The 27,336-nt window shown below is 39.5% G+C and overlaps 1 protein-coding gene across 1 annotated transcript in view; it reads right to left on the bottom strand.

Moving 5' to 3' along the window:
• The window catches only part of LOC126455722 (dynein axonemal heavy chain 3), a 1,249,696-nt gene that overhangs the window by 34,748 nt on the left and 1,187,612 nt on the right, over positions 1-27,336 (bottom strand). Inside the window, exon 68 of the mRNA XM_050091491.1 lies at positions 6,319-6,332. Coding sequence (XP_049947448.1) covers positions 6,319-6,332 — 14 coding nt within the window. The remainder of the gene's footprint in view (positions 1-6,318; positions 6,333-27,336) is intronic.

The following is a 27,336-nucleotide window of genomic DNA, read 5'->3' as shown; positions in this document are numbered from 1 at the left end:
GTGAGGTTCTGCAGGAATGTGGATAGGGTATCCTCACCCTCAGTCTAGATCATGAAGATGTCATCAATTTATCTGAATCCAGAGAGGGGTTTGGGATTCTGGGTGGTTAGTAAGGATTTGTCTAGATCAGTGATGAACTTGGTCTACATAGCCCACTAATGGGCATTCCAGCTTTCACGATTGTCGCTAGGTGATTCGAGTTTCAAAAATATTTCCGTATTTCCATTTTGTTTTCATAAAAATTTTGACCTAAACTATTCAGTATGCGATTATTATTTTGTGTTTTAACTTGGTGTATAAATTTTAGAAAGTAAAGTTATTTCTTTACTTTATAAATCACCCTTACTGACAGACCAGTTGGTGGTTAGAAACTTATACTATTAACAAATATACAAAAGTGGGTGGTAAGTAAAAAAATGTTGACTACTTCTGCTCTAGATAGCAATGAACAGGTTAGCAGAGAATGGTACCATGCATATACCCAGTTCTATACAAAGAATCTGTTTGTATGTAAACGGCTTCAAGTCTGCAAAGGAGAAGGAATTGCAGGTGAGGCTGTAGTTACTTATCATGACCAGAAGGTTGTAGGTTTGGAGTCAATTGGGTTTTGGGAAAACTAGTGATCAATATAAGCAACACAATGGGCATTTGAGGTGTTGCTCCAGAGGGGAGGTAGCACCATTAATGACGAGCAGAGTGCAGGGTGGTAAAAGAACAGGACCTGTGGAGAGTCAGGAGACAAATTGGTTGAAGTCTTTTATATAGGAGGGTAGGTTATGTATCTGCAGCAGTGAGCGATACCTCTCCAAATATACTGAGGGTCTCCCTAAGGACTTCAGAGACCAAACATTACCCTCCAAACTTGGTCCAGAAACAGATTTCCTGTGCTTTTTCTCATCATTCATCTGACATCCCTCAGATACTCATGGTTGGGCAACAAAGAAGCACCTCTCATGTCTCAGTACCAACCACGACTGGACAAGAGAATCACATTCTCTGCCAGGATTTGACCATCTTTCATCCTGTCCTGAACTGAGAAATGTCCCCTGCACCTCTTCCACAGTAGTATTCCATGCCTACCTAACCTGTGCAATGTTCATGCTCATCTCTACTCCACCCTGCTCCCAAACCCTTGTCTCATGGATTATATCCCTGCAATAGACAAGACACGTCCCTCCCATTACCATATACTCCAGTCATATTAGTGGCTTCACCTACCCCATCAAAGGCAGGGCCACCTTTGTAAGCAGACATGTGATTTACAAACTCAGCTGCAGGCACTGTGCTGTATTCTTCCCAGATATCACTACTGACAAGCTGTCTGTCCACATGAATGGCCACCCCCAAACTGTGGCCAAGGGGGAGCTGCACCATCCATTTGTTGAACACACTGCTCAAAATGATGTGCTTCACTTCAGCGACTCCCTCATAGCTTATGCCATTTGGATTCTTCCCACCAACATCAGCTATTCTGAATTGCACTTGTGGAAATTCTTCCTGCAGCATATCCTTTGTTACAGTAATCTCTCTGGCCTAAAACTCAGCTAGTTCTGTCCTCCACCTGCCTATGCCCTAGTTTGCATTCCACTATGGTACACACATGCCTTCTGATATGAAGAGCTCCTCTGTAGTTCACAGCTCCAATTTGTATACGTTAATTACTGTCTTTTTCCACTGCATTGAAATTCTTAATAAGACCAAATGCATTTTGCTTTAATGTAAAGCATCTTCAGTGGTCATCATAACAATATGATTTTTTTTTTCTTACAATTTTGTTTCCTGGGATCATGAACAATTTTCATGCTTTACTTTCTTGTTGTTACTTACAGTTTTTTGTTGTTAACTTCGTTCTTCCTGTTCTTCCACGTGTGTGTTTTTGATTTCAGCATACAGCACTTTCAGTGCATTAAATATATTCATGTTTCTGTGCTGTGAAGAAGCAAATATATTCATGTCACTGTGCTGTGAAGAAACACTGTCATCTCGTTACTTTGTGTGTTTTGTTTTGCTATTGCAGGGTGTGTTCATCTTTTGTTTATTTTGGTAGCAGGGTTTACACCTCATTCAAAAGAAAATGCAGACATTTCATTGCCTCTGCTGGAAAATAATCTGTGCCTCAAAAAAATTATCTTAAGTGCTGTGCCAAAAAGTGAGTCTTAATTTAAAGGTTGTACTTTCATTAGAATTAAAACTTGACATTATACTACATTAGTCATATTCTATGGACCTTGAAATGTAGGGAAAAAAACAAGGAGTTAACTTTCATATAAGAGTGAGAGCATTAAGAATGACAGGTTGTTGTCATCAGGAAAGACAAAACTGGGATTCTATGGGTCACAACATGGGATGTTTGATATCTTAATTGAATGTCTCCGTTACGTAATTTGAAATAAAAAATGCATAGATTGAAGTTAGATATACAGGGTGTATAAATGGACAAGGAAAAAAAATTTCTGGATTTCCCGGTTGAAAACACACTTTCTCCTGGGTGAAAATACACTTTTTTCTTGTTAAGTGACAGTATACTTTTCCTTGGAACTGTAAAACTTATCAGTCCTTTGAATGGTTGTGGTTTTATACAACGGCGTAAAATTTTTCAGCCCTCTAGAAAATGAAACTCAGAAAAAAAGACCATGTACGCTGCACATTTTTGTATTACAAAAGTATAAATTCGGATTCCACCAAACACTGCATGTTACTTTCCGAAGCATTGAAATCAAGATTGCGGTGCACAGTCATAGCTCATGTCACATGATCTCGCCAGCCAATACAGCGGATATTCAGAGCTTAGGACACATGATGGAGTCAGCCAATAGCATTATCACTGTTAAGTAGTGCGTACACACAAATAGAAAAAGTTAATGATGTAAATTAATATACATAGTGTTGCTACAAGAAAAGCAGAACTTTTACGTGTAATATTGGTTTCGACGATTAATAAGCTGCAAGAGAAGCTAAACTTTCACGTATAATGTTGATCTTTTCTGTGTGTGTTACACTTTAAGATGCATCACACAAATGTGTCAGTAAAATTTTTAATACCAACATAAATGTCTGATCTTCTGGACTCAAAATTTTTACTAAATGGCCATCCTCAAACATTTGGTTTTTAAATGCAAGCCATGTGGGATTAGCCAAGCAGTCTAAGGCGCTGCAGTCGAGGACTCTGCGGCTGGTCCCGGCAGAGGTTCGAGTCCTCCGTCAGGCATGGGTGTGTGTGTTTGTCCTTAGGATAATTTAGGCTAAGTAGTGTGTAAGCTTAGGGGCTGATGACCATAGCAGTTAAGTCCCATAAGATTTCACACACATTTGAACATTTTTTAAATGAGAGTCGAACGCTCAGTGATTTAAGAATAAGAAATTCATCGCATATTCTTGGACTTATTTCATCTTGCGTAAAAGGAAATTTACTTTGAAAGTAATGCTTTTCAATCAATCATTCACAATATTTTCCCATGACCTTTTAGAAAGAGGTTCGTTTCAGCAGTTAACAGAGAGCGCAAGATAAAAGGCTTCACCGCGCTTGCGCAGCTACGATGACGCAGGAAGCCTGTATGTTTGTACGTGTAAAACATTAAAATATCTTACATTATGTCATAAAAGAAACAAGACATCAGAGGTATTTCGTGAACCATACTAAAATGCATAATTCGGCTTAAAGTGCCCATTCGTAAGTCCAGATTCAGTTGTAAATTTTCTTGGACTACCAGTACTGCATTATCTCATTTTTGTTCTTTATTATGGCATAATGCCATATGTGCTATAAGATGAAAACATGCTCTTTCAAAATGCAGCGAACAGTTGAAACTAGCCAATAGTGTAGAATTAAACACTTCGTTTCAAATAAATTGACTGCCTGAGTGGAAAAATTAATAAAGCAATGTTTCTTTAGCAAACCACAAAAATATCTTCATTGTTCCACAAGGTTATTAATGCTTGACTGAAATTGCCGCCCGGGGCAGATACCCCGTTTGCTCCCAGTGAATATGACAGCTTGTGCACGCCAGTAAAATTTTTCCAGGTAGCATCTTGCTGCTTGCTTACACAGATAACAACCACACTTTTGTTGCCAGAAGTGGGAGATGGTACACGCGTGAATCAACTGTGCATGCACATGGGCGGCGCTCATAACTGCTAAAACGAATCTAAATGTAAACAGTTGTGATGTCCCGCTCATCAGAGGCAATTTGTTGTTACAAAGCACTGCATAGTCTTCCTAAAGCCTTTTACACATTATTCTACTGACAAACACTTGTATGAGCACTGTGTTTTGTTGTGTACTAGATGCATTTCCTTTGCACTTTAAGTTTGATTTTAGTTTTTTTCTCTCGTTCGTGTTTTATTGTTGCAGAATTATTCTGCAGTAGCGGGATGCAGTTATATCCTTTGTTAGAGTATTATTTCTTATCAGTCAAAATATTAAAAATTTAACTGAAAACTAAAACAAAAAATATCCTGGAATTCTAAAAAATTCCTGGTTTTTTTCCCGGTTTTTTCCCGGATGAAAAAATTCCCAGATCTCCCGGTTGTCCCGGGTCGTATACACCCTGATATAACAGGAATTAGAGAAGTGTGATGGTAGGAAAGTCAGGACTTCTAGTCAGGTAAGTACAAGGTTCCCTAGACAAAATCATTGAAGGATAATGCAGAAATGGTCTAATCAAAATATCTATAAAAAGCGTAAAATGTGCGTGCCACTAAAACTCAGAAAAAGTCCTGGTACAATCAAGTGAGTAACATGATGTGGTAGCCCTCTATCCCCCATCTGTTTTTAGCTTAAGCGCTTGCTTTTGAATATACAAGGGCTGGGAAGTTTTGCCCTCTAGAAATTTCTGGAACATTCCAGGACATTTGAGATGATCTGAGAATATTTGAGAGTATTCATGAGCATTCCACAATATTACAGAAAGTTGCAGATTGTTCTGCAATGTTCTGGAATATTTGGAAATATTCTGTAACATTTGGGAAGATTCCAGAAGGTTTGGGAATACCCCAGAACATCCCAGATCATTGTGGAACATTCTAGAACACTCTTCAATGTTTTGGAACATTGTGGACTGTTCGAAGAATTTTTGGGGTGCTCTGGCATTCGCCACTGGTGGGGCTACCCATTGGTAGGGGTATATAAAGCAAGACCCATTGTGGGTTCAAAAGTCATTTTCTTATGAGTCACGAGGGGAGGAACTGAAAAAGTAGCACAGTTAGTGAATAAAAACAAACAGTGAAGTGTGGGTAGTCATAGTGATACAGTGACTGAATATAAATCAAACATAAAGTGTTAAGTGTGAAAAGTCTATAAATTGTACTTAGCATATTTTTTAATAACATATTTGTTAATAAAAAGTTAATTTGATTAATATTATAGACAATCCCCAAATGTGAGAGAGGAGGAGATTTTGCCAGTTCTGAAGCAAAACTGTGAAAACAAAATGAACAGTGAAAAAATGAAACAGACGAAGACCACGAACCAAATTTAAGATCCCAATGAATGAGAATGAGCACAGTGAGAAGCAGACAAACTGAAGAACAACAAAATGAATGGATTAATGCATTAATAATTGCAACACAGTCTTATAATAAAAGACTGCGAACTCAAGCCAGCCATGAAAATATCACATTATGAGAAGCGCGGATGAAGACAAGTGAAAACTACAACCTAACAAATTATGCAATCCACTACAACCTGACAAAAGAATATAACAAACACCAAAACATCGTAATTGGAAAAATGGATAACATCTGGCAATTTTGGAACACAAAAAAATTCAGTAGAGGGACATCTGGATTCCGTTGCATGACTGAGAAATTTGATTATCACCACTAGAAGCATCTCCGCAGAAATTTTACAACTGGGAAACTTCAGAATCCAGAAACTTTCTTCAAGATATAGAAGTGTACAACACCTATTCTAGATGGCTTTTGGTGGTGTCACTTCAATCAACACTGTTGTTGTTGTGGTCTTCAGTCCTGAGACTGGTTTGATGCAGCTCTCCATGCTACTCTATCCTGTGCAAGCTTCTTCATCTCCCAGTACTTACTGCAACCCACATCCTTCTGAATCTGGTTAGTGTATTCATCTCTTGCCCTCCCTCTATGATTTTTACCCTCCACGCTGCCCTCCAATGCTAAATTTGTGATCCCTTGATGCCTCAGAAGATGTCCTACCAACTGGTCCCTTCTTCTTGTCAAGTTGTGCCACAAACTCATCTGCTCCCCAATTCTATTAAATACCTCCTCATTAGTGATGTGATCTACCCATCTAGTGTTCAGCATTCTTCTGTAGTACCACATTTCTCTTCGTTGCCATTGCCAATCTACATTTTATATCTTCTCTACTTCGACCATCGTCAGTTATTCTGCTCCCCAAGTAGCAAAACTCCTTTACTACTTTAAGTGTCTCATTTCCTAATCTAATTCCCTCAGCATCACCCGACTTAATTCAACTACATTCCATTATCCTCGTTTGCTTTTGTTGATGTTCATCTTATATTCTCCTTTCAAGACACTGTACATTCCGTTCAACTGCTCTTCCAAGTCCTTTGCTGGCTCTGATAGAATAACAATTGTAACATTATGAGTCAAGATAGCTGTAACGGAACTTGAATAGCGTAAAGTTATCATTGAAAATGCACGCCGCGCGATTTGTTACGATTTGGTCGGTCATAATAGTAACATGCTTTTGAATACCATTAAAATATAATGGCGATACCTGTTTAGTGTTATTGGAAATAATATGTAGTAAATTAATGAGTAAGGTAGCCAATCCTATAAGAAGAGGTAAAATTGGGCATATTATGGTGTTTTGCTTTACATCAACTAAGCCGATGATATGGTGTCTTTTTTTTCCGTTTACTCTTAGAAAAAAAACAAGTAAAGAAGTGCTAATTGTGCATTGTGAAAAATATAGGAGCGAATTTTACATAGCTACAGTGTATAATCAGACTAACAAATGGACATTCAGTTACGCGAAATAGTGGACAGCGAAGTGTGGTCATTAAACTGAGTACACCTACAGGGCGGTCAATTCCGGGATAAGTTTATTCGCATCTCACGAGGGACGTGGAATTGAGACTTTTTTCTCTTTTTTTTTTTTTTTTTTTTTTTTTTTTTTTTTTTTTTTTTTTTTTTTTTTTTTTTTTTTAATTATATCGCAGAGAGCAGGCTTCAGTTTATAAAAAGGAGGAAAGCTGCATCATTATCATTGACTGTTGGTGTCAAGCAACCAAAACTGTTCATCAAAGGGTTTCAGTGAATGAGTGGTGAATGTGAAATGAAACTGTGGACAAAGTTATGTTAAATAAAGCAGAAGAAACAAGACAGTTTGGTCGTATCTCTTATTATTCCATAAACTGTAACATTTCTTCTCGTTGTACGAAGCCTTTATAGACGATCGTTATGACAATTTGCTTTGAAGGGATCTCGTTACGTTAAGTTTTGGGGACCTGGTCAAGAGGGGATAGTTTGTAGATCCTAACTACTGCGGCTATTCTGGAATCAGTTGCTACCGTGACCATTGTGTGTTGTCAATGGCTTAAGGTCATCATATCTCATGCTCTAAGATCGACGCGCCTTTCCTCTTGGTATAACGGTGTCTCACGGTAACAACGACAACGCCAACGACGAAGGAAGATACGGTAGACAATGTCATCGGCGACCCTCAAAGTTTTTATTTCTTCTCCATGGATTTTAATTCCTACTCCAAATATTTCTTTTGTTTCCTTTACTGCTTGCCCAGACAGATTGAATAACATCAGGGAGCGGCTACAACCCTGTCTCAATCCCTTCCCAACCACTGCTTCCCTTTCATGCCCCGTGACTCTTATAACTGCCATCTGGTTTCTGTACAAATTGTAAGTAGCCTTTTGCTCCCTGTATTTTACCACTTCCATCTTTAGAATTTGAAAGAGAGTATTCCAGTCAAGATTGTCAAAAGTCTACAAATGCTAGAAATTTAGGTTTGCCTTTCCTTAATCTTTCTTCTAAGATAAGACGTAAGGTCAGTATTGCCTCACGTGTTCCAATATTTCTGCGGAATCCAAACTGATCTTCCCTGAGGTTGGCTTCTACCAGTTTTTCCATTCGTCTGTAAAGAATTTGCATTAGTATTTTGCAGCTGTGACTTATTACAAACTGATAGTTTGGTAATTTTCACATCTGTCAACACCTGCTTTCTTTGGGATTGGAATTATTATATTCTTCTTGAAGTCTGAGGGTATTTCGCCTGTCTCATACATCTTGCTCATCAGATGGTAGAGTTTTGTCAGGACTGGGTCTCCCAAGACTGTCAGTAGTTCTAATGGAATTTTGTCTACTCCTGGGGCCTCGTTTTGGCTTAGGTCTTTCAGTGCTTTGTCAAAGTCTTCACGCAGTATCATATCTCCCATTTCATCTTCATCTACATCCTCTTCCATTTCCATAATATTGTCCTCAAGTACATCGCCCTTGTATCGACCCTCTATATACTCCTTCCATCTTTCTGCTTTCACTTCTTTGCTTATAACTGGGTTTCTATCTGATATTTTGATATTCATACAAGTGGTTCTCTTTTCTCCAAATGTCTCTTTAATTTTCCTGTAGGCAGTATCTATCTTACCCCTAGTGATATGCGCCTCTACATCCTTACATTTGTCCTCTAGCCATCTGTGCTTAGCCATTTTGCACTTCCGGTCGATCTCATTTTTGAGACGTTTGTATGCCTTTTTTCCAGCTTTGTTTACTGCATTTTTATATTTTCTCCTTTCATCAATTAAATTCAATATTCCTTCTGTTACACAAAGATTCCTACTAGCCTTCATCTTTTTACCTACTTGATCCTCTGCTGCCTTCACTACTTCATTCCTCAGAGCTACCCATTCTTCTTCTACTGTATTTCTTTCCGCCATTCTTGTAAATTGTTCCCTTATGCTCTACCTGAAACTCTGTACAACCTCTGGTTTAGTCAGTTAATCCAGGCCCCATCTCCTTAAATTCCCACCTTTGTGCAGTTTCTTCAGTTTTAATCTACAGTTCATAACCAATAGATTCTGGTCAGAGTCCACATTTGCCCCTGGAAACGTCTTACAATTTAAAACCTGGTTCCTAAATCTCTGTCTTACCATTATATAATCTATCTGAAACCTGTCAGTATCTCCAGGCTTCTTCAATGGATACAACCTTCTTTTATGATTCTTGAACCAATTGTTAACTATGATTAAGTTATGCTCTGTGCAAAATTCTACCAAGTGGCTTCCTCTTTCATTTCTAACCCCCAATCCATATTCACCTACTATGTTTCCTTCTCTCCCTTTTCCTACCCTCGAATTCCAGTCACCCATGACTATTCAATTTTCGTCTCCCTTCACTACCTGAATAATTTCTTTTATCTCATCACACATTTCATCAATTTATTCATCATAGACATGGGCTTCGTGTCTATCTTGGCCACAGTAATGTGTTCATTATGCTGTTTGTAGTAGCTTACCCGCACTCCTATTTTTTTATTCATTATTAAACCTACTCCTGCATTACCCCAATTTGATTTTGTATTTGTAACCCTGAATTCACCTGACCAAAAGTCTTGTTCCTCCTGCCACCGAACTTCACTATTTCCCCTCTTCAGGAACCACACATTTGTCTGGCCTCTCAACAGATACCGCTCCGTTCTGATTGCACCTATGGTACAGGCATCGGTATTGCTGAGGCACGCAAGCCTCCCCACCAACGGCAAGGTCCATGGCTCATGGGGTGGGGGGGGGGGTGGGGGGGGGGGGGTGGGGGGGAATCAACACTAACAGAGATTAAAACAATTATGTTTTTTCCATCCAAGGACAAATCTATCATAACATGGGATCATTACTACCACCATTCAATGAAGACCATAACTTTTTAGCACATATTGGAAATGAAGAAGCAGAAACTGATCAAAATGCACAAATATCAGCGCATTGAGACAAGAAGTAGTCCGAAGTGTACTGAGGATCTTACACAAATACAATCATCTGATTCACATATTCAAAACAGTACTAGACTGAATGATTTTTGATGACTATGAAGTTCTAATTTGAGCTGCCAGAAGACCACACAGGGGACACAAACATTGATTCAATGCACCTCAGATGGATGAAATTACCATCATATCTGTGGACAATAATAACATAAGACATGAAACTATTGCACAACAAAGAAGAGGACTACAATGCATTTTAGAGACACACCATTCATATGATGCCCTCCAAAATCAATTTATATTTCTGCACAGGGAGGACAGATATCATTTTAATGTGAGGCAAATCCAACCTGAAATAGGCAGAGAAACAAACAAAAGAGTCACTTCCAAGGAGTTCTTTGCTTACTGCTTAGTGATAAGAGATGTTTTCTATACTTGCCGTTTATTCCAAGAATTCCTGGTAGATATGAATGCAAAATCAAAAGTGGAATGGATGCTGTACATAAGACTGAATCAGAAGAAACTAAGCATAGAAAAATACATCCACCTTCGAGATACGGTCATAAATGACAGAAAGAATGATGACATTGGAGCAATGGTAACTTGCCGTCATCATACACAGGAAGTCCAAGACACATACATAAATTCAGTCAAGACACTATGACCTAAGTAAGGAAATGTGGACAACCTAAACCTCTTCATAACATTCACATGCAACTTGTCATGGGCAGAAATCAAACAACCACTGAGATACAGACAAGGCCCCATGCATCAACATGTCATAATAGCCAGTGTTTTCTGACAAAAACAAATGAGATTTGTTAAAGTCATCACAATATATTACATCTCTGGAACCATTAGATGCTGGATGTACACAATTGAACAGCAAAAATGACTGCCTCACTCACACAATCTTATATGGCTATGCGACAGAATTCATTCAATGGATATTGACAAAATCATCTAAGCTGAATTTCCCAATCCACAAGAAGTTCCAGAACTGACGAAAAGTTTGCTTCATCGACCTTGTGGTCCATTAAACTCTAATTCATCATGTACAAATGATGGAAAATATAGAAAAAAAACCCAAACCAATACTTGGATGACACACAAACCAAAGTTGATGGCTACCACACATACAGAAGGCAATCACACAAAAATGCTGGCTTCAGAGCAAAAATACAAATATGAGGCAGTGACGAACTGGAAATAGATAACCAATGTAACACTTTTCAAAATGTTCCAAACACACATAAACATAGAATACAGAAATTCAGTGAAATGTATCAAGTGTGTCTGTAAGTATGTGACAAAAGCAATGACATGGCAGTATTTAAAATAGCCAAAGACAGTGAACAACAAAATACAAATGACAATACCCCTATGTACCAAATGGGATGATACATCAATGGTAATGAAGCAGTGTGGCACATTTTCAGTTTTCCCATACATAAATGTGAACCAACTGTGCAACATCTAGAAGTACGTTTGGAGAATGGACAGAGAGTTTACTTCACAAAAGAGACCACCAGAAAAACTGCAAGTGAATCACCTCAGAACACAACATTTAATAGCTTTTAACCAACTGTGCCAAATGGGTCCATTCGTGAAAATGTTACTATATGTTGACGCTCCCACCTATTATATGTGTAACACAACAATTACAACAAGGAAACAGAGAAGCCTGCAAACGCTTAGGACTACTGGAAAATGACAACCACTGGAGATTAACATTACAAGAAGCCTCATACACAGCCTCAGCTGAATAAATGAGAGACTTATTCGCCATAATTCCAATAACATGTAAGTTAACCCACCTGTATTCAAAACATCTATGAGACTCCTTCAAAGAGAGTATGAGTGATGACATACTGTACCAAATCTGACAAGCTCATCCTGAACTCACCATCAAATTTAGTGATGACATCTACAATGAAACACTCATTCACCTAGAAGACAAATGTTTAGCGGAAGACAAGCATATCTTAATTCAACTTGGGATGCAAGCACCATGAAAAAACGGTATCAATGTGCTAAACTTTGAAATTACAAAGGAAAGAAGCTACAACATCAACAAATTATTTCAATACATTGCTCAGAACAAACCACTCGTCAGTGGAATCAAAAGAGAATTTACTACATTATCATGGACCAAAGTCACAACTCTGGTGGAGGTATTTACTTGGACATGGCAGGTAGGACTGGGAAAATTTTACTAATAGTTTCTAATAAATCTATTGCTGGCAGAAATACGTGCTAAAGAACACATCAAAATTGCACTGGCCTCACTTGGCATTGCAGCCACACTTAAGGAAGGATGATGAACTGCCCATTACGCCCTACAATTACCACTGAATATGGCAGAAGAACAACTCCCAATGTGTAAAATCTCCAGAGCATCTGGACGGGGTGAAATTCTAAAGTTAGCTAAAATTGTCTTCTGGGAGAAATGTGCACTGAAATTAGAGCATCAGTTGAAGCCATGGACAGAAAATTACAAGAAACTTTGAAGTGATGGGAGGAGCTCTACTCATATTCTCAGATTTTTAACATACACTTCCAATTATCCCCAAGTCAATATCAGCAAACGAGACCAGGGTATGCTTAAAAAATCACACTGCTGGCCACACATACAAATACTGTGACTAACAAAAAACATGGGGGTTGAACTATCAAAAGACAAAACAACACCACATTTTGCTCAACAACTTTTACAAATAGGCAAAGGCACTTATCCTGCTGACCAGACAACTGGCCTCATTAAACTCAACAGTGACTTCTGCAACACAGCCACTGCTGAAAATAAACTCGTTGACCAAATTAATCCATACATTGTTCACAATGATACTAATCTGGACTGGCTATTTGAAATGGAAATTTAGGCAACTAAAAATAATATTGTTGACTATATCGACAATAATATCCAAAAGATAATTCCTGATGAAGAGAGAATATACAAATTGATTGACATGATGGTAAAAACTGAAGAAGGTGTGCATTTCCCTAAAGAATTTCTAAGCTCTTTGCAAGTACCCGGAATGCCATTACTCTGCCTTTGACTTAAAATTGGACATCCAATTGCACTACTCAGACATCTCAACTCACCAAACCTATGTAAAGGAACAAGGATGGTGTCAAAAAGCTATCAAATAATATCATCAAAGCTGAACTTACGACTGGAAAGTACAAAGGGCACAAACTACTTATCCCCCAAATATCAGTGATATCTACTTAACTTCCATTCCAGTTTAAAATACTGCCATTTCCAATCAAATTAGCCTACAGTTTTACAAATAACAAATCACAAGAACACACTTTAAAATATTGTGGCATCAACCTCAAAGACTCCTGCTTCTGTCATGGTCAACTGTACGTAGCTTGCTCTCGAATATGAAATTCGAAAATTTTTTATGTGTATACTCCAGGTAACAAAATGAAAAATGTTGTATATAAACAACTAATGTAAACAGTTAGAATACATTCCTTTTTTTACCTCTTATATTTTAAAGTTTATCCTTTTATTCCAGCTACCATACAATCTCATATCAATTCCCTGAGTGAAGCGGGGTACCCTAGCTAGTAATGACTAAGACAGTATGAATGCTGATAACCTCCTAGGAACAGCATAGTGACCTCATTACTGTAATCAAGAGAGATACAAAAGCCAACAGAGACAGTATGTCACACTTGTTGGTTAGGGGGATGGGCATAGTGCTCTGACTTACTCCTGCTCTCTTTCTTCTCAGTACGGGACCACGAGGCCTATCACTGATAAGCCATTGTCAGGTGGATGATTGGTGATAGATTCCTGTACTTCCTGTAGAGAAGAAAGTATCCAATGAAGAGGCTAGTACTTGATGTACCTTTGGTATCACTGGTATGGGTGTTTTAGTAACCTCCCCACCACATCTATAGATTCCGATTGCTTGACAGCAGTCTGGTTGATTTCCAACTGCTTATTAATAGCAACTAACATATCACATGTCTGAGAATGGAATTCACAGTGGGACTTCATTTAGGCTGGTGCTACGTTTCTCTGAACCAAAGACCTTGATGTGGTTGGGTGGCTTATGTGCCTCAATGATACAGGCAGCCGTACAGTAGATACAACTATATCATCATCATAATCTTCAGAAGATGCAATGGCAACAAATTCGATGATTGTCTTATCTGGTCATGTAGCCGTACCCAACATGGCCTCAGAATGGTCAAAAACAGGAGTAAGTTGAAGCCATTATATTTTCCGAGGACATTAGCTCTACTGTACGGTTTTGCGATAATGGCATCCTCTTGGAAAAATATTGCAGAGGTAAAATTGTCCCCAATCAGATATGTGGGTGTGGAGTAGTCAAGATTACTTTTTTATCAGAAAAAGCAAATTAGGCATGCTATGGGTTGGAGTATGGACTGTTAGACCACTTAATCTAGAGTTAGGTCAGAGAACTTGAAAAGGGAAACCAATGTGTTCACGTAAGTAAATCTAGGAATTAGTTAAGTGTACTGGCAGGAAAACACAAGATTTCTAGTCATGAGAGTACAGAGTTATCAACACAAAATCAAGTAGGGGTAATGTGGTAGCAGGACTGATAACTGACAAGAAAATAAGAATGCTAGTGAATTACATGAACAGCACAGTGAACTGAGATCGACACAAAGCTGAAATCCACTACAGTAGTACAATCGTATTTGCATGCTAGCTCTGTGCGTGAGGAAGATATGGACAGAACTGATGATGAGATAAGAAATTATTAAGTTCATTCTGTTGTTGTTGTGGTCTTCAGTCCTGAGACTGGTTTGCTGCAGCTCTCCATGCTAATCTATCCTGTGCAAGCTCCTTCATCTCCCAGTTCCTCTAGGGGACAAAAATGTAATTGTGTTCTGAGACTGGAATTTGACAGGAGGAAAAGAAAGAGGAGGTCAGATTAGGACAACAAGACTGGGTGAAAGGAATGAAATGTGCAGGGGGGGAGGGGGGGGGGGAGGCTGCCTGGAGGAATTTTGCACAGAATATTATGTAATCATTGCTAATACTTGATTTATGAACCAGAAATGGGATCTGTATATGTGGAAGTGATCTGAAGAAATCAGGAGGTTCCAAACAGATGAAACACTAGTCAGACAGAGATGTAGAAATCACATTTTAAAATGAAATACGTTTATGGGGGCAGAAATGAACTCTAATCATAAATTATTGGTTATGAACTGCATATTAAAATTGAAGAAATTACAGACGGGAAGGATACTGATGACACTGAAACTGGATAAGTTGTCAAGAGTTTGAAATAGAAAATTAGGCAATGATTGACTGAAAGGCAGGAGAAAGGAATAAAACAGAACATGAATGGAGAGATTTTAGAGACGATATAGTGAAGGAAACAGATGATCAAATACTGGTCTAAAAAAGACAAAGCCCATTGTAAATCCTTGGATAACATGTAAGATATTGAATTTATCTGGCAAGAGGAGAAAACATAAAGCTGCCTCAAATGAAGCAGGCAAAAGGGGATACAGAAATTTAAAGAATGAGTTTGACAAGAAGTTCAAGACAGCAAAGCAGGAATTTCTAGAGTAGAAATGAAAGCTGTAAAATTGTGTGTGTGTGTGTGTATGAGAAAGGTAAATGGCATCCACAGGAAAAGAGAAGAGACTTTGGCGAAAAGCAGCTGTGTGAATATTAACAGTTCACATGCTATGCCAGTTCTTAACAAACAAGAGTAAGATGAAAGGTGGAAGGCGCACACAGAAGGTCTACACAATAGGAATGAACTTGGAATACAATATTACAGAAAAGTAAGAAAAAGTGGCTGAATATGAGATGGCAGATATGGTACTGTGAGAAGAATTGGATACAGCATTGAAAGACCTTAGGCAAAAGAATACTCTTCGAGTAGATGACATACCCTCAGAATTGATGATGTCCTTGGGAGGCCCAGCAATAAGAAGGGATATGAGGCAGGTTAAATACCTTCAGACTTCAAGAAGAATGTAATAACTGCAATAAGAAAGAAGGTAGTTGGCAAGAGGTGTGAATATTAGTGAAACATTGGTCCATTAAGTCACAACTGTAAAATATTGGCACAAATTATTTGCAGAAAAATGGAAAGTCTGGTAGAAGCTGAGATCAAGAAAGAACAAATTGAGCCTTGAAGAAATGGAACACTCTCTCTGAAGCTTTGAAAGTAGAAGGAATAAAATACAGAGAGTGAAAGGTTATCTACAATTCACACAGAAAACAGGCAATGGTCAAAGGATATGAAAAGGAAGCAGTAGCTGAGCAGGGTTCGACTGGGTTGTATCCTATCCCTACTGTTATTCAAGATGCATAGTGAGCAAATAGTGAAGGAAACCAACAACAAAATTTGGAAAAGGAATTAGAATTCAGGGAGAAGAAATGAGTACGGTTAGAAGCATTAACATAATTCTGTCAGAAACCGTAAAGTACTCGGAAAAATCTGTCAAAGAAAGCTTATAAGGTGAATATCGGCAAAAGAACAACAAGAATAATGGAGTGCAGACAAATTTAATTAAGTGATGCAGAGGGAATTAGATTACCAAATAAGAAACAAAAAGTAGGGGCAGAGTTCTGTTATCTGGGTAGAAAAATAACTGACAATGGCCAATGTGGAGAGGATTTAAATTGCCGACTGGCAGTAGCAAAAAACCCCTTTCTAAAAAACATAAATTTTTTAACATCTGATACAAATTAGGAAATATTTTCTGAAACTATCTGTCTCAAGTGTAGCACTGTGCAGAAGTGAAATGTGAATGACAGACAGTTCACACAACAAGGAAAAGAAGCTTTTGAAATGTGGTATTTAGTACCCCACCAGCAGACATCACTGGTGGCAGATGGCCTGGCATGAGTAGCACCATGCACATCTCTAATGCTGTTTTGGATTTTCCATTTTGCCACAGATTGACTCACATAGCGAGTTTTAATTTTGTATTGTGTAGTTTTGTTTCCGAGCACACTGTCGAGCCAGTGTCACCTTGTACAGCACCTCACACTGACAGTGTAGTTTAGAGGCATTTGTTGCCTGTGCAGACACTAAAGTGGTGATGAAGAATGTTCTTATGTGTGTGATGCTTGTATTTTTTCCCTTTCCTTTTCATATTGTTAATTTTGGGTCACCACAGATCCACCCTTTCTACAATGCTGGCAGGAACAGTTGGACCTACAGTAGTATGAGCTGTTGCAAGTGTTGCTAAACCAAAATAAAGAATTGATTCACACCCATTCCAGGCAGGTGGTGAGCTGAGCATTCACCATGCACTTTTCTTCCCCATTCCCTCACCACTTCTGACGCCATTTCCCAGTTTCAATCAGTCTACAGAAAAGGGGAAAAATTACCTGTTAAGAGTTCTCACCGGACTGCCACGTAAGGCATTATAGTTGATCCGGTCCACAAAGTCACCTTCTTGTTGTACAGAAATCAACAGTTATATGACATTATGCAAAATCCTTGCCTTCCACCGAGGCTGAGAAATTCAACATTCATGAACTTTGTTGGTTGCTTTTGCAGTAGTTCGGACACGACACTGATGCGTTGGTGGCACAATTGCAGTTTAAACAGCACCAAAAGTGCCCTGGGCAGTTCTATATGGACTGGATAGCTGATTTGCAGCATCTCCCATGCAGTGTCATTTTTAATTTCGAAATGTGATAGATAGCTCATATGCTAATTCTGGATGTGATTGGTTAGCACTTGAACTGAAGTCCAAGCTAGCATGTTGACCGTTTTGAATATTTCATTAGCTGATACTGCCCAGATTGCAGGATGGCATGAGATTACAGTGGCAGCAACAGACATCCCTTTGGGACACCTGGCAGGTGGCACAATTAGATGTGCATGATAAACTGCGTCCAATGCCCTGTGGAGCTCTCTGGGTTATCACACGTTGACCCTGTTGACAATCCCTGTGCAGTGGCATTGTGGTGATGCCCACCTGACCCACGTCAAGCTCAGGAGGTTCGTGTCAATCGCAACACCACAACTCCAACTCACAGTATTTCTTGGGTCCTTGTTGTTGCTCTCCTTCCTATCTCCAAATGGTTCTTCCGTGATAGTCTTTTGGTGCACGTTCAATGAGATTACCCACGTACAGTGGCCACGTATGGGGCATATCATCGAGTAAGCTATTTAGTAACAATTTTATGACAGTCACCAGGCCACAAGTTGGTCATCAGAAAGCCATGTTTTTGTTGGACTATGGGGCTGTCCATATGCCCTCCACATGTCAACCCAGTGTATTTTGCTGACACTGATAGTGGATGGGCGCTTGGTCAAATTTCAAGGAGACATGGGAGCAACAGGTACCTTCATTAACTTAGATATCTACAGGCTCTTCGGCTGACCAGAGTTGCAACCGCCACTGTGTCAGTTTGTCTTATAGTACACAGTATTCTCCTGTGAGAAGCAGTTCTCCATCACTGCCCATTATAAGAATCTGGAACAGCAGTTTACATTGATAGTGGTCAATTCCACACTGGCACATAATATTTTTGGGTTAAGACACCTTCTCTGTTTTTGGCTTTCAGATAGTTGAGAAAGTGCATTTTGTGTCTCGGTCAGTACCTTTTCAAGATCTGGACTATTTACTGTGGTTATACAAACAGCTGGATGAGAATCTCTCAGGCCCGACAGAAAAAAATGGAGGCACAAGTTTCTCTTAAGACGCCATGCAATCAGTTGTGCCAGTGCCCTTTCACACCATCTCTGCTGTGGTCTCCCAGTCCACCAGGCGGCACGTTTGGTTGTGACACTGCTCCAGGGATGGGTTCCCCCTAGCAACAATGAGCTCCCTGTTGCTGCCTCTTTCCTCACCTTCGCTGTCCTCCCTCTGGTGAGGCTCACTCCTGCACCCACTGATGTTGAGCCCACGAATTTTGAACCCCTTTCGTCCTCCACCTCCTTTCCCACGCACCGTCGGAAGCGGTCTCATCTCTGCTGCCACCAGTGGACTGACTGCTGCCACATCCTCCACAGCCTTCTGCTGCTCCAGCAGAGATGCCAGCACCGTGTCACATCCTTCAGTCAGTTGTCGGTCAGGGGTCCAGGTCTCTAGTGCTCACTCTGGTTCTATGCCGCACGGCGTGGCCTGACCTTGGCCATTTTTTACTCTACCTGGAGTTTCCAGGGGAACAGATTTAGTATCCCAATCACTGAACACTGTGAAGGAGGCAGATGTGCTGTTGTGGAAAGCACAGCAGAATAGTGTGGACAATCACCACAGGGAATGCGTGCAGGTCGTGTTCTATGGGACGACCCACTGAAGGAAATCTTTACTTGAGGCCAACCATAAGCCAAGTGGGACAGTTCTAGTGCTGCATTTGACCACAGTGGAAATCGCCTTACACCTCGTGTGTTACGCCGTTGAGGTGTGCTCGGTCATATGCCACCTGCATCGGCTGTGTGTTGTGTTTATCCTTGCACGTGACTCTATATGGTTTCGGATTTTCTGCTTCCCTGTAGATTGACTCATGAGGTGAGTTTTCATTTCCTCTTGTGTGGTTCTCTTCCCTGCTTGTTGTCGAGTCACCATCTGCCCATGCAACATCTTGTGCCGACAGCATTTTTAGTGGCATTGTCACACCTGAGCAGATAGTAATGGTGCTACAGGAGAATGCTGAAGATTAGCTGAGCAGGTCAGTCAACTGATGTCAAGATTCAGAAGGAAACTGGGGAAAGAAGAAGTTCATGGCGTAACTAAAAGAATGGATTAGTCAATAGGATACGTTGTCAGGGATCAAGAAACTGTCAGTTTGGTGGGTAAAAGAGGTGTGTGTGTGTGTGTGTGTGTGTGTGTGTGTGTGTGTGTGTGTGTGTGTGTGCGTGTGTGTGTTGGGAAGGGGAGGAAGGGAAAGGGGGTAAAAATTAAAAATTGTAGAGGGAGACCGACATACAAACTGTTCAAGGTTCTAATGGATATAGTTTGTAGCTGATATGCAGAGATAAACAGACTTGTACAGAATCCTTGTGATCTAGTTCTTTGTTGTTTGTTACTATAATATTTAAAATAGGTACATCATAACTCAATTCATTTTATTTGTATGCTTTGGACATACAAAGTATATTCAGGGTGGAGAAAAATTGTATAACGAAATTTTAACCCTAGATAGCTGACGCCAGTAGGAACCAAAATTACTAAAATTGTGTAGATCGACAACACACCATTTTTAAACTACAGAACCTTGGCACCATGTGCTCCAATTGGCTGTGGGGTTGCCCTGTTGCCATTCGTTGGTTGACTGGCAGTGCTATTGTTGTTGGTTCACACATGCAAACGTCCCTCGCCCCGCCACTGCCCCAAAGTGACATGCAAAGCATTCATGGTCATGTGTTGTCCAGAGCATCTGGCAACAGGGCAGCAGTAGCCGCTCGCAACACAAGCAGCAACAGCGAAGTAACTGATTTTCTGACTTTTACGAGTTCCTAAATAGGAGCGAATTTTATACTATCATCTGTGTGCTTTAATAGTTTAATTTCTTGTGTTTCTGCATGTTTATTTAACATCTAATAGCCACAGTTCTCGCATTTTTGTTTGCATTGGAAAGTAAATTGATTTTGTGACATATTCCAAGTTCCTAATCAGTGGCGAATTATTTAGTTTCACCTGAGTGCTTCGGTAGTTAGGTTTTTGAATCTCTGTGTGTTAATCTAATTTATTAGACACAGTTCCTGCATTTTCGTCAGGGTCTACAGTAGAATTGTGCAGTAAGTGCTGATAGTCCAATTATCTGCATAGTTTAGTTTTCCACAGTCTTTAGCATGGACAGGGGCTGCAACTCTTGTGTGTGGATATGATCTGAGTTGGTGACACTTTGCTCTCAGCTTTAGGTTGTGATGGTTTCATTTACACAGCGTGAGACTGCAGTGGATGGGCACCATTGTTGTGGGCCGGCTGTGGGGATAGAAATGGACATTCAGCATGGCAAAGTCCTCACATTGGTCCTCACTGGTAGACAGCCCAGTTACTGCTCGCACTGAGGTTGATTCCTCAACTGTGGTTGAGTGGGAGGTCATCCCAGGGCGTAGCAGGTGGCAAAAGACTTCCCAGGTGGCTGCACATAAGGCCTCCATGGTTTGTTTGAGAAACAGGTTCCAGGTGCTGTCTGTGGCTGACACTGTTGCTGAGCCAGATGCTGTCACCTGTCCTATTTCACAGGAGACCACTCAGCCTGCAAGATCTGGGCAACCACATACAGTGGGATTACTGGTAGTTGGGAGCTCCAACATTAGGCACATTATGGGGGCCCTTAGGGACATGGCTGCCGAGAAGGGAAAAAAACGAATGTGCACTCTGTGTGCATACAAGGTGGAGTCATTTCAGATGTGGAACATGTCCTTGTGGATGCCATGTAGAGCACAGGGTGCAGTCAACTGCAGGTGGTTGCTCACGTTGGTACCAATGATGTGTACCACTTTGGATCAGAAGAGATTCTCTCAGGTTTCGAGTGGCTAACAGACATGGTAAAGACTGCCAGTCTTGCTTGCAAGATGACAGCAGAGCTGACCATTTGAAGCATAGTTGACAGGACTGATTGCGGACATCTGATACAGAACCAAGTGGAGGGTCTGAATCAGAGGCTCAGACGGTTCTGCAACAGTGTAGGCTGCAGATTCCTTGACTTGCGCCAAAGAGTGGTTGGGTTTTGGGTTCTGCTGAATAGATCAGGTGTCCACTATATGCAGGAGGCAGCTAGATGGGTAGCAGGGTCTGTGTGGCATGGACTGGGCGGCTTTTTAGGTCAGAGGATCTTGGGAAAATACAAGAAGGGCTTCAGTCACAAATGGTGCAGGCTGAACACAGGAGGAATGTAGATACTGGATCCATCAGTATGACAGTTGTAAACTGTCGTAGCTGTGTTGGGAAAGTATCAGAGCTCCAAGCGCTAGTAGAAAGCACTGATGCTCAAATCGTTATAGGCACTGAAAGCTGGCTAAAGCCGGAGATAAGCTCAGCTGAAATTTTTGCAAAGAACCTAACGGTGTTCCAAACAGATAGGCTAAACACAGTTGGCAGTGGCATGTTTGTTGTTGTTTGAAGTAGTTTATCATGTCGTGAGATTGAAATAGATAGTTCCTGTGTATGGGCAGAGGTCATTGTTGGCAACCAGAATAAAATAGTAATTGGATCCTTTTACCACCTTCCCAATTCAGATGATACAGTTGTTGAAAGGTTCAAAGGAAACTTGAGTCTGATTTCAAACACATACCCAACTCATACGATAATAGTTGGTAATGACTTTAATTTACCCTCAATATGTTGGTGAAAATACATGTTTAATTCTGGAGGTACGCATAAAATATCATCCGAAATTGTGCTAAACGCATTCTCTGAAAATTATTTTAAGCAGTTAGTTCCTGAGCCCACGCGTATAGTAAACGGTTGCGAAATCATACTTGAACTCTTAGCAACAAATAATCCTGAGTTAATAACAAGCATCAAAACAAATACAGGGAATAGTGAAAACTGGGCTGTCGTAGTGAGACTGAATATCGTAACCCCCAAATCCTCCAAAAAGAAATGAAAAATATACCTATTCAAAAAATCAGATAAAAATTCACTTGACACCTTCCTGAGAGGCAATCTCCACTAATTCCAAATTAATTATATAAGTGTAGACCAGATGTGGCTAGAATTCAGAAAAATAGTATCGGCAGAAATTGAGAGATTTATACCAAATAAATTAACAAACGACAGAGCTGATGAGGTACACAAAACAGGTCAGAACACTGTTGCAGAAAGAACGAAACAAACATGCCAAATTTAAACAGACGCAAAATCCCCAAGATAGTCACTCTTTTATAGAACCTCGAAATTTACTGCGGACTTCAATGCAAGATGCCTATAACAGTTTCCACAACAAAACTTTGTCCTGAAACCTCGCACAAAATCCAAAGAGATTCTGATCGTATGTGAAGCATGTAGCGGCAAGAAACAATCAATGCCTCCTCTGTGCAATAGCAATGGAGATACTATCGAAGACAGTGCTGCCAAAGCAGATTTACTAAACACAGCCTTCCAAAATGCCTTCACAAAAGAAGACAAAGAAAGTATACCAGAATTCGAATCAAGAACAGCTGCCAACATGAGTAACGTAGAAGTAAATATCCTCAGAGTTGTGAAGCAACTTAAGTCACTTAAAAAAGCAAGTCTTCTGGTCCAAACTGAATATCAATTAGGTTCCTTTCAGATTATGCTGATGCATTAGCTCCATACTTGACAATCATATACAACCATTCGCTCGACAAAAGATCTGTACCCTGAGACTGGAAAGTTGCACAGGTCACACCAATATTCAAGAAAGGCAGTAGGAGTAATCCACTTATTTACAGGCCCATATCATTAACATCGATATGCAGCAGCATTCTGGAACATATATTGTGTTAAAACATTGTGAATTACCTTGAAGAAAATGGTCTATTGACACACAGTCATAATAGGTTTAGAAAACATCGTTCCTTTGAAACACAACTAGCTCTTTATTTGCATGAAGTGTTGAGTGCTATTGACAAGGGATTTCAGATCGATTCCATATTTCTGGAACCGGTAGGCTTTCGACACTATATCACACAAGCGGCTTGTAGTGAAATTGCATTCTTATGGAATATCGTCTCGAAAGTCATTGATTAAAACAGAAGTGATTTGTGGCACTCCCAAGGGTAGCGTTATAGGCCCTTTGCTGTTCCTTATTTATATAAACGATTTGGAAGACAATCTGAGCAGCCGTCTTAGGTTGTTTACAGATGATGCTGTCATTTATTGACCAATAAAGCCATCAGAAGATCAAAACAAACTGTGATACTACATAGAAAAGATATCTGAATGGTGCGAAAAGTGGCAGTTGACCCTAAATAATGAAAAGTGTGAGGTCATCAACATGAGAGCTAAAAGGAATCCGTTAAACTTCGGTTACATGATAAATCAGTCAGATATAAAGGCCATAAATTCAACTAAATACCTAGGAATTACAATTACGAACAACTTAAACTGGAAGGAACACATAGAAAATGTTGTGGGGAAGGTTAACCAAAGACTGTGTTTTATTGGCAGGACACTTAGAAAATGTAACAGACCTACTAAGGAGTCTGCCTACACTAAGCGCTTGTCTGTCCTCTTTTAGAATAACACAGTGTGGTGTGGGATCCTTACCAGATAGTACTGATGAAGTACATCGAAAAATTTCAAAGAAGGGCAGCACATTTTGTATTATTGCAAAATATGGGAGAGAGTGTCACAGAAATGATTCAGGATTTGGGCTGGACTTCATTGAGAGAGAGGCGTTTTTTGTTGTGACGGAATCTTCTCACGAAATTCCAATCACCAACTTTCTCCTCTGAATGCGAAAATATTTTGTTGATACCAACCTACATGTGGAGAAATGATCACCATGATAAAATCAGGGAAATCAGAGCTCGTACAAAAAAAATATGGGTGTTCGTTCTTTCGGTGTGCTATACGAGATTGGAATAATAGAGAATTGTGAAGGTGGTTCAATGAACCCTCTGCCAGACACTTTAATGTGATTTGCAGAGAATCTGTGTAGATGTAGATGTTGAATCCTGTGGCCAATTGGAGTGCTTGGCGCCAAGTTTTGGTTGTTTAAAAGTTGTGCATTGTCAACCTACACGACATTAGTAATTTTGGCTCCTAAGGGCATCAGCTACCCAGGGTTAAAATTTCATGACACAATTTTTCTCAACCCTGTATACTTATCTCCAGTCATAACTCATTTAAAACATGAAATGCAGTTTAGGACTCATGTGTATTATATCATTACATACTGAGTTGACAATTTAGTGATTAAATTAAAAGGAAACAGAATGGATGGCCAATACACCCAAGAGGTGTAACTCTGAGTACGTGAACAAGCTAGCTTTTAAAACTGTTAGTTGCATCCACAGGGAAAGATTAGGAAAGGTGAAAAAAGGTGGCCAGGTCACTCCCAATGCAGGCCAAGAGTGACCTGCATGGTATGAGACTGCTGGGAGTCTTAAGATGACACAGAGACGAAAGTCAAATTAGTACATCGTTAACCACAGAGCCAGTTTTGGTGCTCAGAAGATCACAAAACGGCAGAGTGAGGGGTAAAACGAGTTAAAGGCAGGCCATGCCCATTTCAATGGTACCCCGGGGTAAGGGATGGGGGAGGGGGGGGGGGGGGGGAGAAGGGAAGGGCAGCTGCAAGCAGCTGTCACTTTGCCTGTACCTCAGCATGTGTTGTATAGGCTACCAGTCAGATGGCCCTATTCTGCCACATTCACACCTTGTCATGTAATGTGCACAAACCATTTGCCCACCCCTGCCCGTGGGCAATTGCCCAAGATGTACTGTTACTGTTAACCAGGAAAAGGAATGTAAAGGGAAGAAAAACAGAATGGGTGTGTGCGTGTAGGGTTGGGGTAGTAGTGGGTGGAGGAGGGTATGTTACTAGGTGGAAGGCTCCAAATGGCCCAGATCATGTAGCAACACTCAGGTACATCAGAAGGCTCCAAATGGCCCAGATCATGTAGAAACACTCAGGTACATCATGTTATGCTGCAGAGTATGCTCAGCAACAGTGTACCACGTGCCTCCCCGAGACAGACAGTTCTTATGTAATCAGTGATCTTGATTATTAATGCTCATTTCTATAGAAGGAGCAGCGGCATCAACATGCATTAGCTGACCAGTTTTTCTGTAAGTACAGTTGTTCAGGTAGAAATATTTTGGTAGGAATAATAGTATGGGAATATCACACAGTTTTACAAAGATATACCACAGATTTAGGGGTGCAATGGAAGGTAAAAGTTGCTGGTGTGGAAATGTGTAGTGGAAAAATAATCTAAGGAATTATTTTTCATTATCATTCCATACCAGAAAGATGCCATCCATAAATATACCATCCAAGTATTGTCACAATAGCACATTTCCGGGGAAAAAGGAAAAGAATCTCTTTATATTCAATGACAACACAATGAATAAAATTTAATATTGGCCTTACCTCTACACAAACACTATCCTCATCCTTCTGCTGCATGGAACAAACATTACAGAATTAATCAGCAGAAATTTCACACAAGGCACAAGTAGATAACACTGTAGAATTGAACAGTGTCCCAAATAAAAGAATATTATGTGATGATGTAAATTTTGTTGAAAATGGAAATTTTAAAAATAGTGTCATCAGGTGGGAATGTGTGTGTTGATGAATAAATGACCATTTAACATATTATAAGTAACTACATTATTTTACTTTATATGTGTAGCTTCATGTCGTGATTAAGAAAATGACAGCATTATGACTATTTTTTAACAAGGGAAGTGTCACTTGAATAACATTTTATAAAAAATTGAGCAGTATTTGATTTAGACAGTGCATGTTTCAAAACATCTCAGTTTTGTTGTTTTTTTTTCTTTTTAATGTTGTGTTTCCTCCTGAAAACTTTTAAATGGTTCTCTTCTCCGTGGGATGTAGAATTCCTTTTGTTCATCTTTTTCTCTTTGACAAAAAAAATCACAAAGATTTAAATTCCTTAATCCCTTTGTTATTGCTGCTTGTTACAGGTCATAATTTCTACCAAAGTTCACCTTTAATTATATTATTTTGATTTATTCCTGATTTTATTTGCATATTTTTTGAAATGTTTTCTTTCTTGCAATAATTTTCTTCTCATTCTGCACTTTTAATTATGTGGAAATTTTGTTCTTGTGTTTTTATTTATATTCCAGTTTATTAATTTCATTCACTCTGTTTCAATTGGTGTAGAGTCTGATATCTTCTGTCCAAAGTGAGCTCATCTACAAAATTATACATCACTAAACTTCCATTCAGTTATCCATCTATACAAATTCCGTGTAACTATTTCCCAAGATTTCCGTTTTTCTAAATCACCTTTCTTTGTTGAAATATGATACATTTTTGTGTTTTTGAAGGTCGCAATGTGAAGATGTTTCTTACCGTATGGATGTCCTGGTTTCTCATCTTCTGATGATTTTTTTCAAAACTGATAATTTACTCAAATACATTCTGCATATTTAGCTCTATTTTAACATAGAAAAACGAATATTCAGTAGAAAAAATCTCTTTTATATCTCATTCTACATCTGTGCTGTTTGAATCACTATAAATCAAGTGGAAAGGGGTATGTTTTACTGTAACTTATGTCAAGGTTTCTTCCCATTCAATTACAGGTACAATTTTGGAAGAATGTTTGTTAGTGTGTATTTATCTGATTGGATATCGGTTTCATTTTATCTGCACAATTTCTGCGAGTCAGAATCAAGAGGCAGAGGAACATTTATAGTTTGCCCTGACAGATATGAAACAAATAATGAAAGGAATAATATAGGAAATAAAGAACAATGAAACATAAGAAAGACAGCTTAATAAAAACCACATCTGCAACCTCTGCAACAGTATAATT

The sequence above is a fragment of the Schistocerca serialis genome, chromosome 2 (assembly GCF_023864345.2).
Source record: "Schistocerca serialis cubense isolate TAMUIC-IGC-003099 chromosome 2, iqSchSeri2.2, whole genome shotgun sequence".
In the NCBI taxonomy this organism is placed as follows: domain Eukaryota; kingdom Metazoa; phylum Arthropoda; class Insecta; order Orthoptera; family Acrididae; genus Schistocerca; species Schistocerca serialis.
This window is presented reverse-complemented; position numbering and strand designations above follow the sequence as displayed.